This window comes from Argiope bruennichi, chromosome 10 (genome assembly GCF_947563725.1).
Source record: "Argiope bruennichi chromosome 10, qqArgBrue1.1, whole genome shotgun sequence".
NCBI lineage: Eukaryota > Metazoa > Arthropoda > Arachnida > Araneae > Araneidae > Argiope > Argiope bruennichi.
Genome location: NC_079160.1, coordinates 59651177 through 59675978, shown reverse-complemented (window position 1 = coordinate 59675978; position 24802 = coordinate 59651177). Strand labels below are relative to the sequence as shown.

Here is a 24802-nt window from a genome sequence, read left to right as displayed (position 1 = left end):
AAAAAAGAATTAAACACTTTACAAGATTTCTCCTAGGCAACTGATTTGCAAAGTGTTTTACTTGAATCTGTAACTTAAACATTTCTAACATATGACTTAAGCTTTTTTTTACTCTTTTACACCGAGATTATGAAAATAGAAAGTAAAATATATTTACAATCTAATCTTCCTATAAACTAAATAAACATTGTGGTAGAAGGATCACTCAAAAAATATTGCCTCCAAATCATTTATCCTAAAAAAGGATTCCAATTTCTGATAAAAAGGCTTTAAGTAAAGCTATATATTAAAAATAAACAAAACAGATTTCCAGTAACAGTTTGCTCTATATAAGTTCTCTTCTAGCACCTAAGTAATGAAATGAATAGGAAGAGATAAACAGCTTGAAATAAAAGTCACTTTTTCAGAAAAATTGATTCTAAGAATTTTCCCCGCACAATTCTAATTAAAGTATCTGATTAAATTTATATAATCTTCAACTTGATGTCGGTTGAACTAAAGCTTCATTATGCACAGAATAATACATGCACATATATATATATAAAATGCAGCTTTCATAATTAAAAAAATAAAAATGTTTTAGTTTCAAATACAGTGACATAACAAAATAGAAGGGCTTTAGTGAAACATATGAAAACTTCTAGTACTAATCAAGCACTCAACTTCATAAAAATATTTAAGAGTTTACCAGCATATTAATAACTTGTATTAACATTTATAGGAAACGGATGATTTCTTTTAATTTCTATATTTGGAAATTCTGTAACAAATTTTGATTCAACAAATGCACTAAATGCTGGCACCATCTGGTTTAATTGAATTTATACATTTTTACCAGTCTTGAATAGCTGCTTATTAAAACTGCTTTTAATATCCACACTAATATACAACACATCGTCAATTAAATGTACCTCAGTTGCAGAGTTCATTCTTCTCATTGCACTGCACAATTCAGTCACTCTTTAAAAAAAAGGAAATTCAATTCTCAGTTTTATCAAACCACTTTTTTCATCATAAAGAACACACTCATTTAACCTGAGTAGGGGTGCATCTTTTATATAAAGAAACATGATGAAAACTTTAGAGCACACAAAAATGATTTGAATTTTTTTTTTCTTCAAAACTTGAATCTGATCTACTGCTGATCAATGCTTTTTCCCAATGTTCCTGTGCTGCCATGGAAAGAAAACTGTTGAAAATACGGTTGTTCCAGTTCTTCTGTAATGGAGTTTAAGGGTCCGTTGTTAGGAGGTGTTAATTCAACAGATTCACCAGTAAATTCTTTGTCAAAGTATCGAGTATCAGTATCTGATGTCACTTGAGGTTTGAAAGGTGGAGTGACCTGAAAAAAATTCAAAATAGAATATATAAATATAAAAGTAACTCCAATGAAACTCATGCTAACTTGTTATTTATACGCTTAAATGCTTCATTATTCAATTTTAAGAAAATGCTATTTCAAAATAAGAAATATATGGCAAAAATATTGTTAATTTATTTTTTTCATCAGAAAAAAATTCTTTTAGCAGTCATTTAAAAGCTTTTGTTTGTTTGTTTCTTTTTCCTTTTATGTTACATCAAAGCTTTTTTGGGGATAATTTTTTTATTCAATCATATTGGGAAAAAAATTTGACTATGTTTAATACAATAAAGTTCAAAAGGTTTAATAAGTGTCCACTTAATAGTCCTCTGAGGATAGCAAAATTCATATTTCTTTAATAGATGTGTGTTAATGAGTTGAAACCCAATTTTTTAAAAGACAGTTTAAATATTTTAATACTGCTCTGTACAACCAATGTAGATAAAGACAAAACTGAAAGAAACCATTTCAGATCTTTAAAACTTTCATATTATTATCTGTCAGGACCAAAATATTTTTTTTAATTATTATTATTTTTATCAGCAATATCAATAATTTGTTTCTTTATTTTTTCCCATCCTATTCTGATGTATCAGCATTATAATTGACACCAAATAGCTATAATGAATGCACATTCGAATTATTGATTGATCTATCATTAAAATCATAATGACAGCAAAGTCCTTAAAGAATTTAATAAATCCGATTGCTGCATTTATATATAAAGAGACGATAAATGTTCTTTTGCAATGTAGATTTGTCTATCAGTGCGATAGTGGTATTGTGACATGCGTTGCTATTTTCTTTTATTGTTTAGAGCAGTCAGCTTTTTATGTTGCATCAAATTTTTTACTTTTATTTTCAAACCAATTCATTTATCATTGTATTTATCTCTTATATATATATATAATAGCTTTTAGCTTAATTACTAATATTTGAACATAAGCATAAATTTAAAATTAGAAGAGTGGATATTTTGTATTTTCATCATCAATAGAATTTTACTAGGCTGAACCTGTTTTACACATCTGGCCTTATGCAATATCTGTAAATGGCCCCTCTTAAGATTCTTCTCTTATTCATTTTAATTCTTAAATGATTTAAAAAATAATCGTAATGTTAGCTAATACCTTCTTCTCCAGGAGATCTTGCCATGGCATGGAACGAAAAAAGGGATCGATCATCACTTCTTTCGCATCGTCTTGACCACCTCCCAACCTAGCAAGAATATATATATATATAATAATTTAAAACAAAATGAATAAAAATATTATAATTAGAATTAAATTAATTTTAAAATTAAATTGGAATTTGATGAAGCAAATGCAGAAAACAAAAGCTGGTAGTATTTTGATAACTAATTTCCTTTTTTACAGCTTTATGAGGTTAAAAAAAATGATAAAATTCAAGTTTTATCAACTATGACAATAAAAATATAGATGAAAAAACTTAATAAATAAAAAGAAAAGAAAACATGGAGAAATATTTGCAATTTACTTTTTTTCAAAACATGGATATTGTTACAAATCTGTGATACTGCTTCCCAGCATGGTTGGTTTAATCACTAGCTCCGTTGGATGCTGATCTGATGCAGAAAAAGTGATGTCAAGGCTTGGTGACAATCTTAGCGACCATTTGGGGACAAAATAGATATTACTGGAAACTTCGAGAATTTTAGCAATTCAGCCAATGGGAACCAAGTTGCTCCTGATTAGTCCAGAAACTTCTTGGCTCACCTCCGGAAACTATAAAAGGCCGGTAATCTGAAGCCAAAATCAATCAAGTAAATAGTCTACAGTGATTAGTTGGATCAGTCCAGTGAAGAGCTGAAGTGATTGCCAAATTGAGCTGTGTTCCGAGTCCTGTTGTTCATTGTAGAAGCAGCATCATGTCATGTGTGGAGTAGCCAGTTGTGCAGCTAAAGCAAGGAGACAGTGGAGATTTGCAGACATTTGAAGAGACCAGAGAGAGAGAAGCTACATGAATTCCCTCTTTCTGCTGAATTCTGTCAAGTCGCTTTTTGTGCTGTGTTTGCTATTGCTACTGATTACTACTTGTAAGCTATTGTTTGCTGATCTGTATATTTGACATCATCGTATTAATAAAAGTCATATCTGTCACTAAAGGACTGCTCATTTCATCAATCAACAAATCAAAAAGAACGCCAACGGAAGAGTAAATCCGTAATAATATTATTGAAAATGTTCAATTTTCCACTTACTTTGGTTTGAAACTACTTTTTAAAACCAAATACATATATATTAAATAATAGTGTTTTACATCTTACCTCTTCTTGGGGTCTTTTATTAATAAACCACTGAGTAAAGACCTGGCTTCTGGAGATAGAGACTTCGGGAATTTCACTTCTTCAATAAGAATTAATTCAAATAAGATGTCATGGTCTCTATTGTAGAATGGCAAGCGACCACACATCATTTCGTACATCACCACACCCAAACCCCACCAATCTACAGCTCGGCCATAATCAGTATCTTCAAGCACCTTCAACATACATGATTGAAAGAATATTATACATTTAGAGCAATATGTAAAATTTTTAATCTATGAAAAATTAGTCCTGACCTAAAGGAGTGAATAATTTACTCTTTTTTTTCTAGTAAATTCTAGAGAAAAAATTACAGAAACGTAATTTGAAATATTGCTTATACTTGTTCTAAGTAGCATTTAATATTGAAACACAGGGACAAATCTAAGTCAAGAAATATGATAAAAATCAATATTTATAAAAGTCTTTAGAATGACAACTGTGAATAACATGCATAAAAAATTGCTTTTGCTCAAAAGTATTATTCTTCAATGTTTAAATAAAAGTTTGATCCTCCATTTTTTTCCATTTATTTTATAGTATTATTATTTATTATGAAGGTTACACAAAGAAGTAGTTCATATATCAGTATAATTAAAATTCTATGAAAGAATTAATAAAAAAATGATTTATCAGTGAATTATTTAAATATGTTGGAATCAAATCAGAATTAACTTTTATCACAGAAATTAATACCATACAAGTATTCTAAAAAATATGAGTTTGATATATGCCTAGCATATATAATTGATGACTGTTTTGAAAAAATTATCACTTCAACAAATTAAAAAAAATTGTAATATTAGTCAAAAGGTACATAATATGTTTAAATTTATTAATGATTTATAGATTATGAAACTGGTTTAATGACACAAAGGCCAGTTTCACCATACTCTGCCAAACATTCATTATATTATAGATAATAAGGTTTTTAAAAATGAAATTGTTAATAAATTGGAACATTTTAAATAGTTGAATTTCACTATGGTTTTCTAAATTAAAGAGCATCGAAGGCAAATAGCCAAAAGATTTTGCTATCACAATAAACTATCAATTTAATATATCATATGAACTGATATTGGAATTCATATACAAACTTTGACTAATGTCCATAAGCTTTTCTCATAAATGTGAGGCTTTTCTTTATTCTGTTAATAAGGAATAGTAATTTAATAAGGAATAGAGTAATAACTCATTTTAAACATTATTCGTAACACAAGTCACAATTTAAATGACTTTCAATTTTAGACATCTTTTCACTCTAATTAATCCTTTACTAGCAGATTTTCAGCATTTAGTTTTTACCATGAAGATTAACCTACACGCATTAACAAATCTGAGCATTTATCTTGGGGGAAAAAAGAAACAATGCATCTAATGCTACCAGTCTCTCTTGACAAAATATGAACTAAACAAACGATAAAAACTTTAGTAAAATGATTTACAGTATAAATTAGTAGAAAGCATTAAGATCATTTATAATTAATTACTCAAGACAGCTCTTTTAAAATACAAAATTTAATTAAAAAAGGAAAATTTGAATTGCCCTTTTTTAAAACAATACAGAATACTTACCTCAGGAGCCAAGTATTCAGGTGTACCACAAAATGTCTTTGTGGTTGTACCATAACTGATATCCTCTTTGCAGAGTCCAAAATCAGCAATTTTGATGTGACCCTCTTTATCCAGAAGAAGATTTTCGAGCTAACAAAGTAACAAAACTAATTATAATTTCATAATCCTGCAAATTTACAGAACTTATACAATATATATAACTATTAGGTTATTATGTGAATAAATAAGCATTTTTATTTCTTAAAAATACAGATAAAGTTATGCCTGATAAAAAATTATCAACGAATAAAAAAAAACCAACTGTTTTATTTATTTCCATTAAATATTTTAAAATGTGAAAATTAAAATCAATGCAGACATGAAACATGAGCACCAAATTCAATTTACAGATATAAAAAAAAGTGAAAATTAAAATCAATGCATAGGTGAAACAAATTCAATTCAACATAAATAAGTGCCAAATTCAATTTATAGATATAAGTAATTAATCATTGTTAAATAAAAATAATAATAAGTTTGATCATAAAAATTCAATTTCCAGAGAGGGGAGAAACAGGTGAGGTTTTTTTTTTTTTTTTTTTTTTAAGAAGGCGATAGCAAGATATAATGCATCAAATGCAAAAACTTTAGCTATCAAAGTTTATGATTAGGTTGTGATAGATGAATGAAAAACTTCAGCAAATTAAATTTTTAAATTTTATTTTATATTTCAAGTACCAGGTGAAGAAAACGGGAAAATATTCATCGACTTTAATTATAAATGGATTAATAGCATGAAATACAATAACAAAGTTCAGATTTCAGTTTTTCTGATATCCAGAATGAAACAGAATTTAAAAGGCAAATAAATCAATATCAAAGTAATACTACAATAATACAGACACGAGAATGAAGTGCATGACATGGGAAAACTAATATAATTTTAGGAAAACTATTTAAATGGTAATAGAACAATGTTGAAAATGAATAATAAAGTAAGAAATCAAAAAATTAGTAAAACATTACATGCGAGTAGGAACGAGTATATTTTTGAAAACTATAATTTATTTTTGAGAATGGACATTTTATTCTTTAGCCACTGCAATAAAACAAGCAAATGGAACAAACAAAAAAATTACTCAACAGTAAAAAACACTAGTTATTTTATCTAAATTTAGATAATTCTTTCACTTTTATTTTCACAAAGACTAAATTTAATAAAATATCGCTTTTATTTCACCCTTACTGAAAAAAGTTTTATTTGGGGATAATATAAATTTAATTTCAATTCATATTGTACTTATATTAATACAACATTTCTATTAATTTATTATTTATTTAATCTATCGAAAATCAAGCATACTACATCCAATTGGAATGGTTTTAAAGGCTTCTTTTACGGCAAAAGAGAACAGTATGATTAAAAGCATTATGAATAGTTTAATTTAAAAACTTAAATATGTCAACAATTAATTGTACATACTTTTAAATCCCTATATATTATTCCTTCAGAATGTAAATAATCTAGTGCAAGAAGAATTTCTGCGCCATAGAATCTAGTTCGCTCTTCACTAAAAATCCTATCACGAGAAAGATGAAAGAATAATTCTCCACCATTTACATACTCCATAACAAAACACAGTCTATCGGCTGTTTGAAATGAGTATTTCAGGGACTGCAAAAAAAAAGAAAAAAAGAATAGAGAAATCAAGTATATGAAAATTTTTGTTAAATATAATATTTAATAGTTTCGAATCTTATACATATGCATTATTAAAGAATTAAAATGTTAAAAATATATATTCTCAAGAAATTCAAATGTAAAAATTTACATATATATTTCAATTTTCTAACTTTTTACACATTAAAATCAAAGTACACATACACACACATTATCTATCTATCTATATAAAATATACTGCAAGCAAAAACTAATATTATATAAACACAGCACAACATTAGATTATTTTTTTTCACTAAGTAGTCACAGAGAAATACCATTTTATTAGCAACAGTAAACAGTAATAATCTAAAACTTTTGTTAAAAATTCCAAATGTACTTATATATACACTGCCCAAACATGTGCAGACATCCGAAATATTTTTATTCTCGTTTTTATTTCATACAATTTATTTCATTTCCACAAAAATAAATTAGATGGGGGGTGATTAGAACCATCAATATTTAGCAAAATTTTTTTAGTATTTTTTTTTTCAATTACAAAAAATGGCTAAAATAAAAGGCTAAAATCACAGAATAGTTTTCAGAACAGTTTAAATCTGATAATCTTACAAAATATAAACTATTATTAATTTTTTTAAATTCATTACATATACTAGAAAAATATGTTTTAATAAAGTGTAATGGAAAAGGTCACTAACTTTAATTAAAATAATGAACAATTTACTCTATTCTTTAACTGAAATAATTTTTAGACTGGAACTTGTAATTAGACATAAAAGAAAATATCAAATTAAGATATACTTTTCAATTTTTAAAATTAAATTACAAAGTTTAAGGGAGTTTACAAATGTAAATTTGAAACAGATTAAAGTTGTACTTATTTATTTAATAAATTATTTTCTTTATTTGAAATTCACCAAAATGAATGCTACAGAAGATAAAAACAGTGAACACTAAATATTTTCTTTTTTTATATACAGTATTTAACAAAACAATTATTATTCAATGCATTTTCTTTGTGCTTTTATCAATGACAATATTTGACCTCCATTTTCATTATAAATATTTAAACTTTTAGCGGTATGCGATGCGCGAGGATAGAACCTGCGTCCTTGTGGTTAGCAGTCCAGTAACTAAACCATTTTACCAAAACGATGGTTCGGGTAGAAGAGTTGTTAACTGGCTTATATGCTATTCATCACAAACTTATGATCCATGATTTGAATCATTATTTTCAAGCATGCTTCTTTATTACATAACAAAAACCTATTTATCATTATAATATTCAGACTTTTTTTTCCCTTTATTAAAACCTTTTTCTGAAATACTTTCACTAATTTCATTTTTCAACATGCATTTGAATTATCAGCACTAATCATAAATATTAGTGTATCACATTGATTAATTTTATATTTTATCTTTGTTTAATTATAAAAGAAAATTTTTCCAAACAGTTTACCAGTATGATAAAATGCATAATTCTACAGTTTAAAAGTATATAATGAAGTATTAGAAAATCATTTCACTAAGATGCAATGGCATAACTAAGTTAGGGCTAGCAGGGCAGGTGCAAAATTAAGAGACCAATTAATTGTATTTAAAAGAAAAGTAAGTTTCTAATAAGCTCTTATTCCCAAGATTTGAAGATATTAAAATGGTTTCAGTAAAACAAGAAAAAAAAAATTGAAAGCTTTCACAGACAACAGGCATCATTAATTAGGGATAAGAAAATTGAAACTTATTAGTATTATGCTTATTTTATATGTTTAAAAGAGCAAATTATATTATATATATATATATATATATATATATATATATATATATATATATATATATTTGCATTTAAGGTAAGGAGTGGACATTTTAAATCTTTTGGATTTATGTTATGAAAAGAAATGGCTTTACTTTTTTTAAAAGCAACAAACACTTGACAACAGCATAACTAGAGAATGTATAAATTTCAAAATATTTCAATAAGAGGGTTTTAGAAAAAAAGTTATTTTTCCAATATTTCAACAACTAAACAGATAATTAGAAAGTATCTTCCATAAAATTGAAACCTGAATATTAGAAAATATATTTATGATTGATATAACTGAGATGCATAGCTAAAGATAAAATAATGAATGGAAAGTATTCATAATAAAATTAAACTTCCCAGCTTTTCTTACTTGGAGTGGAAAAAAGTATATTGCCATATTAAATGTAAATATTTATTGAAACATCTATTAATCAAACAAAAAGGTGAAGAAGAAGAAAAGAAAAAAAAAAAATTGATAGTATTCTGAATGACTGATCTTATGGAAATTTGGACAACTGATTTGAATGTGAAAAACTGGAAATAAATTTTATTAAAAATAAAGGAACCTATGATAAGCAATAAAAATCTGTATTATGATTTAATATGATATCTGTATTATGATTTAATATGATATCTGTATTATGATTTAATATGATATCTGTATTATGATTTAATATGATATCTGTATTATGATTTAATATAATGACAAAACATGGATAGTTTACTTTTACCACACAGACACACAATTATAAATTTATTTTCTACTTTTAAATCAACTATACTAATACTTTTAACAATAGCAACAATAAGAACAAGATGCAAAAAATCTTTTCGCTAACTAAAGCTTATATTTTCAAATCTCAATGTGTGATCCGAAAGACTATTAATTGTTATACTGAGAATAAAATAACTTCAACAATATCATACACACATTCACTTTGATAAAAGCAAGGAAGGCAAATTTATACCATTTCAGTCAACTAAATTCAAAATTTATTGGAAGTAATGCATCTTTGAATCAGATCTTTTGAGTCTTCGCATATTTCTTTTATTTCTTACAGTACATTTTAACTACAAATATTATTAATTGTATATTTTAATAGATAAATTTAACAATATGCATGAAATTATTCTGCATGTTATTACAAATATTAATTTAATGACTAAAAGATTTGAATAACTTTATGTACCTTTTAGAAGGATATAAAATGAGTACAGATCTCTTAATCTTTTTTTTCAAGTATGATATAAACAGGTTTGATTTGTATTTCTCTAATGCATTAAAAGTTCTACACTAACAAAAATTTTTTTATTATTATTTGGGCCTTATTTAAATTATTAAAATTAAAATGCAAAAAATTCTCTGTGTAAGTTTAATACAAAATACAAGTATATAAGACCTTTATGAAGTTATTTGTAATACTTAAATCATATCAAAAATATTTCATATATTATTGTTTAGGTTTAATCCTATTTACAATCCTTATAGTTCTCAGTATAAAGAGTTTTTAAAAAATAAAAAGATCACATTTTTAAAAAATAGAGGGAAGGGTAGAGTTTTAATTTTACCCTGAGCACCCTTTTATCTAGGCACACCACTGCTAAGAGGATAAGTTTAAAAATAAAATGATTCACAACAGGTTTTTTTATAATTGATTTATAGAATTTCATGAAAGTTTTCTACTCACGATTAAGAAGGGATGCTTTGTATTTCTTAAAACTCGATTTTCTGTCAGTGTGTGGGCCACTTCATCCTGTAATATAATAAATCACAATTAAAGAAAACATCTCTTAATCCTGAAAGTTTCATTTTTTAAAGTCAAGTTTTGATCATAACTCGTATACTTTTCATATATATTACAATTCAGTTTTCCAAAATTATTTGATATTTATAAATAATTTCAAAACAATATAGCATTAAAATATTTGTATATTGATTTTTTTTTTACCAATAAATTGTCATATTTTATTTTAAAAATTTCTTATTTTTAAACCACTTCTCATTCAGAATTTTAAAAACAATATTGTCAAATTAAACAAAACATTCAAAAAATCGTTTCAATAACAAAATTAGTTTAATTTAAATCACTTTAATTTCTTTGCATAATATTTATAATTTTTTTTAATTCACAGATATAAAATTTATTCACCTTTATCAGTAATTAATCAGTGTTCAGAAAATTCAAATATTGAAAAAATTAATTTCTCATGAAAAAACTGTATTCTGAAGATACAATGTACTTATAAGAAATTACTCTTAACAATGTAATAGAACTTAAAAGTAATGAAATCATTCTAAAAAAAACATTAAAAAAATATAATAAAGATTAATTGCTTGAACAGTTGGATATAACATATTTTCTAGCTAAATAATTTTTAATTCATTCTTTTAGGAAATTCTAATACTTTTATAGCATAAAGATAAAATTGGAAAAACATGCTTGAAGGGGAAGAAGAAAGCCTTTAGATTGAAATAAAATGGTTCAGATATCATTACAATATAAATTCATATGTAAATAATATTTAAAAAGATTTACATTTTATACTAAAAACCAATAGAATTCATAAGACTTTGCCACTCAACAATAACAAAGGAGGCCTCCATAAAAAAACATTTTAGTCCATAACTGCCAATGTCTCTTATAATTTTTTATAAGGTTTAATTATATTTCAATTTATGTGAAATAACCTAAATCTTGATATTCATGTATTGTTTATAAATAACTTTAAAAAAAGTTCATAATGAAAACAACCAATGATATTATGCCTAGTATAATAAAATTTTAATCTTATTTAAAACTATCAAATGATTCAGCCTTTAGGTAAAATAATAATAATAATAAAGAATACTATAAGAACAGAATTGAAATTACAAACATCTTAATGTGAAGAGTAAAATGGGACTTCATTTACTGATAAATCTTTTAATTCTAACTTTTCAGACAGCTTATAGTGATCTTTTAAACAAATCTCCATAAAATAGGTTTAACTTGAAGTAATATTTCTTTAAATTATATATATATATATATTGATATTTTTATTTAATCTATACTAATTTTATTTTAAAATAAAATTCACTGTAATATGTTTTTGTATTATGATAAGAATTTCAGAAATAATTGAAAAAAGACATTCATAAAAGTATATAAGCTAATGCCCTAACATTAACAGATTTAAATTAGCAATCATGAATTTTAATCATTATTCAAGGAGTTGAAAGCATTACCTAGATTTAATGATTTTAAATTGATTAGATTTTATGATCTTATTCAAAGTGAATGTTCAATCAGGTAATAATAATAATTATTATAATTGGTGTTTTGAAGAGTAATGAAATAGCTTAAACCATTTCAAATTCACTTAAGTCATTTTACACTTTGGTTGATTCATGGTTCATTAACAATGTCTGAATAATCAATTTATCTGTTGGTACAATATTTTATTTACCGGCTTGGTTTTAACGAAAAGCAACTAATGATAAATATAAAGCACATGGAAATATTTTAAAAAGCTTGCATGATATAAATTTTATCAAATAACTGAATTATTTATAATGTAGATGAACCAGAAGGTAGAACAATTAAAACAAGAAAATAAATTAAATAGAACTTTTACTTTTTAGAGCTTGAAAGTTAAATCAGGTTAAGGGATAAATTTTTAAAATTAGAATATAAAGATAAATAGGCATTACCTTAGCAATAATGACTTCTTTCTTTAGTACTTTAATAGCAAATAGGAGATTGGTGCTTTTTTCTCTGCAAAGAATAACTTTTCCAAACGTTCCTTTTCCTAACACTTTTAGAAATTCAAAATTATCTAAAGTCTGTAATATAAAGAGAAAAAAAAACCAAATTAAACAAAAATTTTATATGGTATCAAATAATCTTTTTTTAGATGCAAGAATTACAAAAGTACTTTAAATATGACATTTACATTCCTTTCCAAACGTCTTTTTTAATCATACTCGACCAACAACTAAAATCTGATTTCTAGATTTTACTATTTGTAAACATTTTCTAACATTAATATTTTTTTAAATACTTAAGGCTTTTTCAATTTCTGTATTTCTCTACCTCTATTCCTTTTTGAATCTTGCAACATAACAAATTATTCATCGAAATCCTTTTCCTTCCAAAGACATGCCCATTAACCTTTAAGTTTTAACCACCCATAGCATTAATAGGTCTTCCATCCACTTATAGTAAGGAAATTGGTCTTTTACAGCTTTGTTGCATGTGAACCTTAAAAATAGCTTTGTATCAAAATTTTATCATATTTTTTTCTTAAAATCACTAATTTTGCAGCAATCACTATTAAATTAAATATTACAATACAGAATATAGTGTAAAAACTTTTGCTATATAGTTATTCAGCATATTAAACGTAACTTCTTCAATTATTTAAACATTTGCATAGATAAAAGTGAAAGCTGTAAAGCAATTATTCTGGATTTTGAAAATTATTTGAAATATAGTAAATTTCTCAATATCACAAGAACTATGCATTTAATTTTTTTAATGCTTGAACATTGCATTGCACTGTGAATTTCATTTCAGTTTTATGCTTCTAGCATATCAAATTTTGATATGCAAGGCAGCAATTTATGTATAATATTTTAAGATTCCAGTTGCTTGTATTTTCTATTTTAAAAAGTTGATTTCTTTCTTTGTGCATCACATAGGTTACAATCTTCTGATACTTTATAAATTAAATACTTAATTGAATGTTGCAATAATAATATAATGTATACAAAATCAATTATATTTTTATACTCAATATAAATCAAACATTCTGTAATAAAAATAAATGGTAGCATTTCCCACTATATTGTTGAATGCATGTTAAAAATTTAATTTTCTGAAGAGATTTTCAATTTTCCATTACATGTGTTGCATTTTTGGAAAATATATTCAGAATTTTATATGTAATTAGAAGTGAAATTGCAATAAAATTTTTACTAAAATAGAGATAATTATAATATTTATAACATATAATTCAACCAAAGCAAAATTGGGCATGATTTAATTTGATGTATAGGTGTTAATAATCATTCACACATTTTAAAATTAGTCAGCACAATTTGAATTTTGTTTATATCTCTCATTTATAATATGTTGATAAGAGATAACAATATATCGAAAAGTAATTTGTTTTATCACTAAAAGGCTTTCATACTTCATTGAAAATATCATTATACAACTCTTCTTGATGGATGAATGAAATTCTCAAAGCAGGCCAGCATTCATTATTAAAGATTAGTATTGTTGATATGTAAAAATTGATAGTAAGAAAAGTATTTTTTTAAAAATTAATTTTTGATTGAGTATAACTCGAGAATAAAATTATGCTTATTCATTCGGCACACCCTAAGAAATTCGTGGGGGGGGCGGAGTCGTAGAGTACCTTAAAAATCTATTACTAACATTCTGATCATAAAATTTACTGGCTGATATCTTCAAATTGTAAGAGTTTAATACAATAGGGAAGAGATTTTATGGGGCAATTAGAATACTGTTGGAAAGCTTATATAGGAGAATGAAATCTCAAATTGTAACTAGTACAACAGTTGCACCAGCCCATAAGCAAAGAAAAAAAAATCTGGCACAGCAGTTTACCAACCATAAGTAAAAGATTAAGACAATGAATAAAGAGAAATAATTATTCAATAACATTGTTTAATCCTTTAAAAATTCTTTACTTAATCACATGAAATATACAAAAAAAAACCCATATTAAATGTTTTTTATCTAAAGCAAATTAAAAAATGATATTCTTATCGCATTACTTATAAATTTTAGTAGTATTTTCTAAAATATTTTATTTTATTAATTCTAGTTATAAAAAAATATAAGTAATTCAAATTGAAATATAATTTTAAAACAGTTATCTGATTAAATAAGCAAAATAGTTTTAAAAATTAGCATTTAAAAGTTTTTCTTAAATAACATAAATGGTAATATAACTTTATGCCTATGATAGTATAAATCAAAGATAAATTTTTCTATTAAATTTCAATTAACATAAAGATAACCATTTTTTTTATATGTAATTAAGATCAAAGTTTTGGAAAAGGAAATTACAATTTTTCTGCCTTTAGATGTAGAAGTTCTAGTTGATATATTCAGTCTTCCCATAAGCTCATCTTGTTCCATCATCTCAACATCTTGATCAGGTTCTTGCTCTTGCAATCGATCAGCAACATATTGGATAGCCTGCATCCATTCTTCTCTAAAAGAATTTCAAGTATTTCTTAATTTATATTATCTTTCTCATTTTTAATAAATGAGAAAGATTACTTTTAAAATGCATAATTAATTTAGTTCATAAGATATTTATCTATTTCATAAAATAATAGATGAAACAGCAAAATTATGTAATAAGAAAATTCTACAAATAGTTAATTTTTCTATAAAATAAGTTATTATTCATATAAATTAACAAATGATACACATAAAGTAAAATTTAAGCATAAATATAGATATACTTTTATGGGTAAATTATATATTATTTTCTTTTACATCATATTTACTTAATACCAAATCAACTTTTTTTTCACTGTGTCATCGTTTGTTCACAACACTAAATGAACTTAGTTTTTAAATCTAAATGCCATTTTAAATATTTCACGCTTAGATTTCAAAAAGAAACTCAAAAACTATAAAGTAATGATAAAACTTCAGAAATGGTAATGAAAATTAAAATAAACTCATAATTCATGAAGCTAATATAACAGGGCTGCCATTCAAATCTGGAAAAAAACATTTCCTGTGTTTCCCTATTTTTTCCCTATACATATATTTATAATACAAGGAAATACATGCAGAGCGCTCATGTACTAGTTATAATGAAATATGGTTTTAAGGAAAGGAAGCAACAATGTAACATTATTCAAAATAATGTTAAATTGTTGCTTCCTTTCCTTTTGTGCATGCATATTAAAAGAAGAAATACAAATACATATTAAAAGAAGGTTTATATTTACATACAGGTAAAAACAATCTCTTTACTTATTATGTAGAATTCGGAAAGATAAAAATTATATATTGTGAGGAAGGGGGAGATATATTACCACTCAAGCTCTTTAATTATGTCACACAAAATTAAGGATTCGGGTGAAATAAAAATGGAACATTTTTGTTATCATGATACAAATCATTTAATGATTACTTAACAAAAAAACATTACAAAGCAAGATTACTTCTTTAACTCATTTTTGACAATTCATGAATTTGGGAATCAATTTCTGTAGATTTTTTAGCCATCAGTTTCATGGAGCTAATCTGTAACAAATTAGATATGACATTTTTGTCCAGACTAACATACATTTTTTAGCTATTCTACTTTCAATGAACATGAAAAAATATTTCCGATATATCATTAAATGCATTAAAGGACAAATGAGACACAATAAGTTCTATTGTCCATGAAAATTCAGCTTGTTCTCAAATTAAAAAGTTTGAAATTGGTTTATTTTAGGATATTAAATTGGTTGTTTATGGATTTGATGTGACATTTTTTCCTGTATTCCCTTTAGATACTAAGTCCAACATCAATGATGATGCTTTTGAACTAGCAGGCAGTCTCATATGTTTTCCTCTTTTGGCATGACTAGTGCTCGTTTTCCCATCCATCTTCTTACAAAGTAAGAAAAAATGGATATTGCTAAAGAAGATAGAAGAAATAGATTTTGCAGAACTTCTCGAACCAATTCAGCGAAATCAGGATATATATTTTTTTTATCTGCCCAATCTGTATTAAATTATGGATTTTGAGCAGCTCACTCTCAAATAATAAATAAACCATTTAATAAGCTCAAGAATGATAGACTTAAAACAACCATGCTGCTTCTGTAGATTATTATGTCATGAAATTATGATTATACGTCATGCAGTTACAGAAATATCCTGCATGCTCATTAATTTCAATTGAAGAATCTTAGGGAAACACAGAAAAACTATCTTGCAAATCAAAACTGGACTGAGCAATAGAGAAAAAAGGGAGAGAACAGAAAAGTAGTGAGTTTCTGCATTACACAATCGTAAATGGCATTTTTTCATTTTTAGAATTTATAACTACAATCACACATTTTCCCAGTTTTCATTAAAATTTTCAAATTCCCTAGCATTTTTCCAATTTTTTCAGATGATTTTTTAATTTCCTGTGTTTTGCAGGTTCTCTCGGTGGCATGGCAGCCCAAATAACTCAATTTTATTTCCTGCTTTTTATTTTAAGCTATAGCAGTGTAAAATTAGCAGTTAATTTGATGAATGTTAATGTTTTTGTTTTAATTTACTTGTTGTATCATAAATAGCTTGTCACATCAGGAAGTATTACAATGCAAAATTTCAGTCTTTCTCTCTCTCTATATATATAAAGTGATATTTTCAATTTATTTATGTTCTAGCAATTATTATAATCAAACTCAGGCTTGTTTAATTTCTGAGATGTGTGCGCTCTTATTTTCATGTTGAAGTTAGTATGTGCTAAAACCTAATTGCCCCTTCCTAAAGATATATAAGTTCTCAAATGCTTTTCCAGTTTCTTTTTCCTACTTTCTGCACTATCTAATTAAAATTTGAACAAAAATATCTTAATAATAATTCAAAATTGAATTTTTTTTTTCATTGTCTTCAATAAGATATAAAATGTAACCATTAAACCACATATTCTTTCTTTACATAAAAATAATTTTTAATCTTACACATTACAAAAGAATAGATTATTTGATCCAATAGAAAATTGTGTGAAATTTTAAATATAATAGACCTTTACTAAAAACCATAAACAAAAAAATAGGAATTTACCTTTCTTTCTCAGATTCCACATGAAAGGTTCTCTCAATTACAGTAGTCCATTGTAAACCACGTATTATAAATGTATACGGCTTTGGTCTATCTGCTTTCATTAATTGGCAACCTATAACAATTTTAAATAAAAGATTTTAAAAAAATGATTTCAACATGAAAAAATATACACTTGTTTATTATACAAAACATGCCATTTTTAAACTAATTAAATGGCTCAATAAGTTTCTCAAACTATGGTGAACATATCAAGAACAATTTTCATATTACAGTTTTTACCTAACAAATTTTAATGGATGCTCAAAATGCATATATTAACATTATAATTTAACAATAAAAAAAAAAGAAGCTAACACCAATAAACAAGTCTAGAATATAAAAATCATGCTAATATCCTTAAATATGAAAATAAAAATTTGTTTTTAGAAATTTTTTTATACTATTCCAATTTGTTCAGATTTTTTAATTTTTTCAACTCATTAGATTTTGTTTGTAGTGAAAACTTTTTGGCTTACGCTACAAATGCATAAGCTATATATTCAGTTTTCCTTCTCAAAGAGAAATTTCTTTTTCTTTAAAGACATCAAGAAATCAAAGTTTTTCTCTATGTCGCTGGCAGCTAATTCTTCTGCCATCTGCTCTCCCCCCCCCCCTCCTAAAATAGGCAATATTTTGAATGGGGATGTTTATAACTTTCTTTATTCTTTAACAATGTTTCATGATTGGATACTGCTAGATTCTTTAATACTGTCATAGACTACATGTTCCAAAGATATTTTTCATTCAAATTTCTCACTTTAATATTTTTAACAGTAAACCCCCTATCAAAATGTACTTATTCATGAGAAAGAATGAAAATCCTCAAAATTATTGACAGTTAAATTTATGGTCTTTAAATAAAATACAAATAAACCTTCTTCTAATCTCATTTTCCTGACATTAAAATTTTCAAAATCAAGCAGCAAAGATGATTATATATACCGTGAGAATAGCATTTTCATCTTTTTATCAACTTTGTAAAAAATGAAACATGGAGCATGTTTTGTTTTTTACACTTACACGACCTCTTTCAAACCACTTACAAATAAACTTTTCAACTCATGCATGATAAATATTTTCATTAAACATTATAACCTTTTTTTAATCAAACTTTTAATAATCACAGCTGAAAAGCATATAATTTTATAAGATATTTCTTTTGTGGAATGTAAGACAGAATAATTTGTTTCCACATATAATGCACTCACTTTATCAATTGCAGAATATGATGTATTATTAGAAAAATTAAAGTGGCACAAGCTATTTACTGAAAAAAATTTCAACCGAGTTATTTCTTTAAAAAAAATTTTTAAAAAAGCAAAATTACAGCATTTTTGTTAATGTGTTCATAAACAATCCAAAAACGTATTTTTCAGAGATTTAAATTCTCAATATTAGGCAAAAGCTCAAATTCACATTTTTGGCGATTATAATTCTTTCTCTTCAAAAACTTCGTATATGAGATTGTAAATATATATATATATATATATATATATATATATATATATTGGTATTAATTTAGATTGGTTTATTTTGGCAGGAGTAACAAATCATTTATAAAAAACTTTCGAAAATCAAATTTTTTGCTTCACTTTTATCTTTTGTAGTCTTGAATTACACAGTGAATCGTTTTTGAAAGGCCACAATAAATTAAATACACATTTTCCAGCATATTATTCAAAAGTTCTGAACTTTAGTACAAAAATTACTTGAAGTATAAATATTTAAATAATTCACTAAATGATGTTGAAACATAATCAGCAAATGCTCTATAAACAAGAAGTTATATGCAGAAAAACTACAATAAGTCGAAGTTACTATTAAAAAATTTATTAATACATAAAATTATTCCTAAAATGAAAGGCAACAAGCAAAAGGTGCAAGGGCAGTTAAGTAAAAGAAAGGGATACATATTCATTATATTATCAGTACTTCATTAAACTATATTAAAACTTTTTTCACTGAACTCCAGAGTCATTGAGATCCATTAAGCATTAAAAGATCAGATATCGCTAAGAAAATAGAGTCATGTAATTGGGCAGATCTAAGGTGTTTTATAGCATAGTGAAACATTTTTTCCCCACCATCAGAAAAGACAAAAATATAAGCACCTGCACAAAAAATAAATACTTTTTAAGGCTCTTATACAATGATTTGAAAAAAAAAAAAAAATTAAGGGTTATGATGATGCTATGCACTTTAATATAATATGGCACACCTTTGATACATATATTAACAAAGTATATATTTAAATGGCATATAAGTTTTTAATTCTTTTTTGTGTACTTAAAAATTTATAAAGTTTCAGAATTCTCTTGTTATATAATAGTATAAGAAACCTGTCATCATCCAGCATAGTCAAAAGTTAGAACAGTGCAGTTCAATCTTCAGAGTTTATTAAAAACTACTAGTACAAAAAAAAAAAAAAAAAAAAAAGAAAGAAAGAAGTGACTAGGAGATTTAAAAATAGCTTATTAAAATGAAGGATAAAAATCAGATGAAGAGATAGGAATTTGTTTGGTACTTTGTCAGACAAAACTGCCAGTAAATTATGATAATATATGGTCTAATGCATCTGAATGCAACAAAGATAACGAATTATAGTTGCAAAAATGAGCAACTTTTCACTTACTTTGCAATGTAAAACTAGCACTTCATGCTTTATGTACAGTTTAGTAAAAACAGTGTAGAAGAATAATTACATTTTACATGATTATTCAAGCATATCAGTTGTTATCGATCTGAGAAATAAATAACATTTTTGAAAATAATTTCTATATTACAGATCAGATATATAAAAAACAATAAAGAAAAAAAGCTATTAAGAAACATCAATTCCAATTTAACAAAAATTAATAAATCATTTTAATTACAATCAGAATCATAAATTATTTTTTAATATTTACCTTTCACAGTAAAGTTATTTAGGGGATCATCAAAACCATGTTCTGGTTTGCTTTTAAATCCAATGAGAGCCCCATTATCTAGGAGAAGGAAATAGCGAGGTCTCCAATTTTTAATGTGCTCTCCTAAAAGAAATAAATAACAGATTTACAAACATCAATCATAAATATTATTTTAAAAATAAATTGTTTCTGTGTAAAATTTTTATTGCTGCATTTCCAAAGGTCAAATGCATTAGATAAATCTCTTATATTTATTTTCAAATTCAAATAATTCAAAAGCTGCAAATGAATTGTAGCTTTTAAATACTACAAAAAATTTAATACCCCAAAGCATAAAAAACGTTTTTCTCAAACTTAACATTAAAAAAATATATCAATATTCATTAAAAATTTTGAATTAAAGAAGCTAAAACAAAAAACTTTACATTCTATGCTTTGATTAAGTAGACGCACCGTGAATAATGCATTTTTTTTATATTGAAAATAAAAAAGATCTGTTTGTAAAATCATTACAAAATGCCCAGCCTAAAGAATAAAAGTAATTTGATGATATTGCACTTTCAGTTCTTAATTGCTACATCAATACATAGTAAAAATATATCATTTTTATTTCATAAATAACAGAATTTCACTACATCATATCCTATAACAGAGGTGGCGAACCTTTATTGATCAACGCACCATTTTTTCTAAAGAAATGTTTAATGAGGTATAGATGTGCCGTCAAATAATTTTGACGTGATTATTGGGAAGATAAAACTAAATACCAACAACTCAAAACTCTTCATTTATTACGGAAAAATACATTTTGCACTGTATAGTAGTAAATGTTTTAGTTATACATGTAATTTAAATTAAAGTAACATTAGTGTGACTTCTGTTATTGCAGATTAGATTATAAATAACTTATATTAGGATTGTAAGATATTACTTTTAGCAGAATGCATGCTGAATTGGAGTCATCTGCCAAATGATTTCTAAGCGAGCATTTAATGTTATCCATCTCTGAAAATAATGACTCGCAGGTATAGATAGATGAAAATATGGTTAAAATAGCATGAGCCAGCTTCTTCAAACAGATAAATGTTTGAATCGAAATCCATGCTTACAAAATTTCGTTAATGCCATTTTTACTTATATTGTTTGTTAATCTTTCTATTTCAATCAATTCCAACTTTTTTCTTGGTTCAATAAATTTTTTAATCCATATTGAACTAGACTGAAATTCAATCAGTTGAATTTCAAATTCTTCAATTTACGTTCAGTTTATCAAATGAAGTCGCATCAGGGTACATAATAAACTTAGCAAAGAAGGCTTGTTAGTGAATAATGCAGTGAAATTCAAGAATCGAATGTCCAATGTCAGTTAGAAACAAACAAATAAAGCTATTTCAGAATGATAGATTTCTTCATTCACAAATAAAGATTTCTTTCTCAGCAAGCGAATTTTTAACAGCCTCTCAGCCTAACACACTCTCTTTGCAGAGTAGGCAACTGTGCGAACCAATGATATTGTCCGATTTTCTTCCATACATGAAATAGGCAATGGGAATACGGGACCCTCACACTGCGACCGATCACTCACGTTTGTTCTAAATACATCATAGTGAATTTTGTTATTTTGAATTGAAATGCAAACCGTTTTGATCGGCGGTGTGCCCAAAATATTGCGTCGCGTGCCATCAATGGCACATGTACCATGGTTCGCCATCCCTGTCCTATAATAACAGAGTTACCACAATGATCTTGATCGCAAATAAGAACATATAATATTTGAAATTATTAAATAGATTTAAAATATAATCTTGCATGACTTAATAAAATGCACATTAATTTGAAATTTTCTATATTTTAAGATAAATTTTTCATACTAAAAAATTTAAATTCCAAAATAATATTTAAAGCAAAATCATTTTTAGTGAAATATTTTGAAGGAATTTCTGAAATACATTCCACAATTAGTAATATAACTTAAATTATTTAATATTAACATATTTCTACATTTAACATATAACATTAAACCATAATTTTTAAATGGCTTTTCATCCTTCTGACAGCACAATCCACAGGAAATTTTGCCATTTAAATAATATATTTAATAATATCTGAAATCAATACGTCTCATTTGTTATATATTTGAAAGATTAAATATATGAAAAAAAATTATGGGAATATCTTTAAAAAAAAATTATTTCAGAATTTAAAAATTTTGCAGTTTTAAACATTATTACTTATTAAACTAATGCAATTTCACTCTCCTTTTTCCTTTATAGACATTCAAATGTTTTATGCAATTAAAAACAAATCATAAAAAAATTATGTAACAGTACAATAAAGCAAGTCATGGATACTAACCCCGTTTCAATAACCAACCTTCCTTAACTATAGTAGCAGGAGGTTGTGACATCATCATCTCAGATTGAGATAGACTGTTCACTGGAGTACTCATTTTGATGAGAATATATTACACAGTCTGTAAGAATGGGAAGGGAAAATAATAATTGGACTTTTAAAAATCTTTTATATAAAAATAATAGTGTTTTAAAATTTATAAATAAACTATTTAAATGCAATTATACTAACACATTACAGAATTTACATTAAAAAATTATAATTGTACATTATATTAGTCAGTTAGTAGCAAATAAAAGAATACAAGACAAAATTTTATATGTCATTGCTGTAAAGCTAACAAATCCTCTAGTATAGTTCTATTTCATAAAAAAAATCTTCCCTTAAGTTCTATTTTTTTATCTTACTCTGTTTCTTTATAGGCAGCATAAATATGTATTACAGAATTATAAAAATTTCACTTCCCTTAAAATACCAATATTTAGAATTTCAATTAATCTATTGAAAATATCAGTCTCTTAATTCTATCATATCATGATATGGATTGACAACTTCACAAATAAAATAACATGACCACAAATCTTATTTTCTAATGACTTCAATTATTCTTATTATTGTGACAGTCAAAATAATGGAAATAAATTGTCTAGACTAAAGAATATAGAGTAAGTGTCTGAACTAATTGTATGAGATTGACAAAAACTCTATGCCATATTTTATAGTTTTACCAATAAATTACATGCTGTTTTTCAACTAGATTAGCAAAAGGGAAAATATGCAATAAAACCAACTACAAAAAAGATGTATTATTTAGGTGGCTAATATTAGATTAAAGTAATAATTTTGCACACAGAAATTAAAATGATATTCTTTTATTATAAGTAATATGTTTTAAAAAAATCCATTAAACATGGAAAAAATATATCAAAAGAAAAAAATACTTCAATTATTAAAAGGCAGTCTCTCATAAGGGGGGGGGGATTCAGAATAATATTTTTCATTGGAAAAATACAATACTCTAACTGCCTAACAATTTCATACTTTTAGAGTTAAATTCATAATCTTATAGAATAAAAATTACAAAAAGTTTTTGCAATAACTGTAAGTACTTTAATAAACAATATTTTTCATATTTTATGGTAATAAACTGGTAACGACAGAACACAAATGAATTTTTCAAATTGGAAAAAATCAGAACTCATATTGGATATTAACTTCAGATTTTTTCCAATAAAATTAATCAAATAGTTGAAATACTGTGGGGTTGCATTTTAACTGCAATACAAAATAGGAGACACTGAAAATTGTACTATATATATATATATATATATATACAACACTCTTAATTCAAGTACTTCATTTCAATGTACCATTTTGAATACGTTCATGTAAAACATGGAGATATTACAAGTAAACATTAAATATATGAACAATAACATACATTTATATTGTGCTTTTTATAAATTAAACTAATATAAATGACATAGAATTCATTCATAAATATTACAATTTTAAAAAGAAAATCCAGAGACTTTAAATGATTGAAATTTCTTACATTTAAATAGTTGATAAATATATGAAGAATTATAGAAGAGTGTAAGAATTATAATTAGTTTGCATTAAATCAGCTAATTAATAGAGTATTTACAACATAGAAATATATATTACTAACTTTCAAGTTATATGAAACTTTAATGATTTTATAAATCAATTATGAGGTTCGGAAGGCATCAAAGGTGAATAAAAACGCAACCAAAACATAGTTGAGAGTATACAGCGAATGTTTATATGACGAACGCGAATATTTCATAGTACAGTTGCAGGAATTTATATGAACTCGTACTTTGACGAATGGCAGTGTTCCTAAAATATTTTTCAAGATATTTTATCCATAAACGTTGTTTACTTTCAGAAAGAATGGTGAGACACGAGTTACTAGATAGAAAAACATAACTTTCCCTACATTATGTTTTTTA

The 24802-nt window shown here is 25.6% G+C and overlaps 1 protein-coding gene across 2 annotated transcripts; it reads right to left on the bottom strand.

Annotated features, from left to right (window-relative positions):
* Positions 1 to 114: 114 nt before the first annotated feature.
* LOC129988138 (RAC serine/threonine-protein kinase-like) lies at positions 115 to 24802 on the bottom strand. 2 transcript variants are annotated; one of them, XM_056096283.1, is made up of 12 exons: positions 24499 to 24802; positions 22830 to 22947; positions 20475 to 20597; positions 17530 to 17641; positions 14806 to 14953; positions 12417 to 12548; positions 10414 to 10479; positions 6724 to 6915; positions 5262 to 5390; positions 3648 to 3862; positions 2491 to 2578; positions 115 to 1342 (listed from the first exon to the last, which is right to left on the bottom strand). In XM_056096283.1, the coding sequence occupies exons 2-12, from the start codon at positions 22921 to 22923 to the stop codon at positions 1136 to 1138; spliced, it is 1506 nt and encodes a 501-aa protein (XP_055952258.1). In that variant the 5' UTR covers positions 22924 to 22947; positions 24499 to 24802; the 3' UTR covers positions 115 to 1135. The 2 variants fall into 2 exon arrangements, with proteins under 2 accessions (XP_055952258.1, XP_055952259.1); XM_056096284.1 differs by having other exon boundaries at positions 24670 to 24802.

Bases quoted from the DNA above. Each gene is read 5' to 3' on its own strand.
- LOC129988138 (XM_056096283.1), bottom strand. From the start codon at position 22,923: ATGAGTACTCCAGTGAACAGTCTATCTCAATCTGAGATGATGATGTCA. The intron at 20,598-22,829 runs GTTAGTATCCAT...TATTTCTTTTAG, and splicing joins AGGTTGGTTATTGAAACGGG to GAGAGCACATTAAAAATTGG. The intron at 3,863-5,261 runs GTAAGTATTCTG...TGTATGTTGAAG, and splicing joins CTGAATACTTGGCTCCTGAG to GTGCTTGAAGATACTGATTA.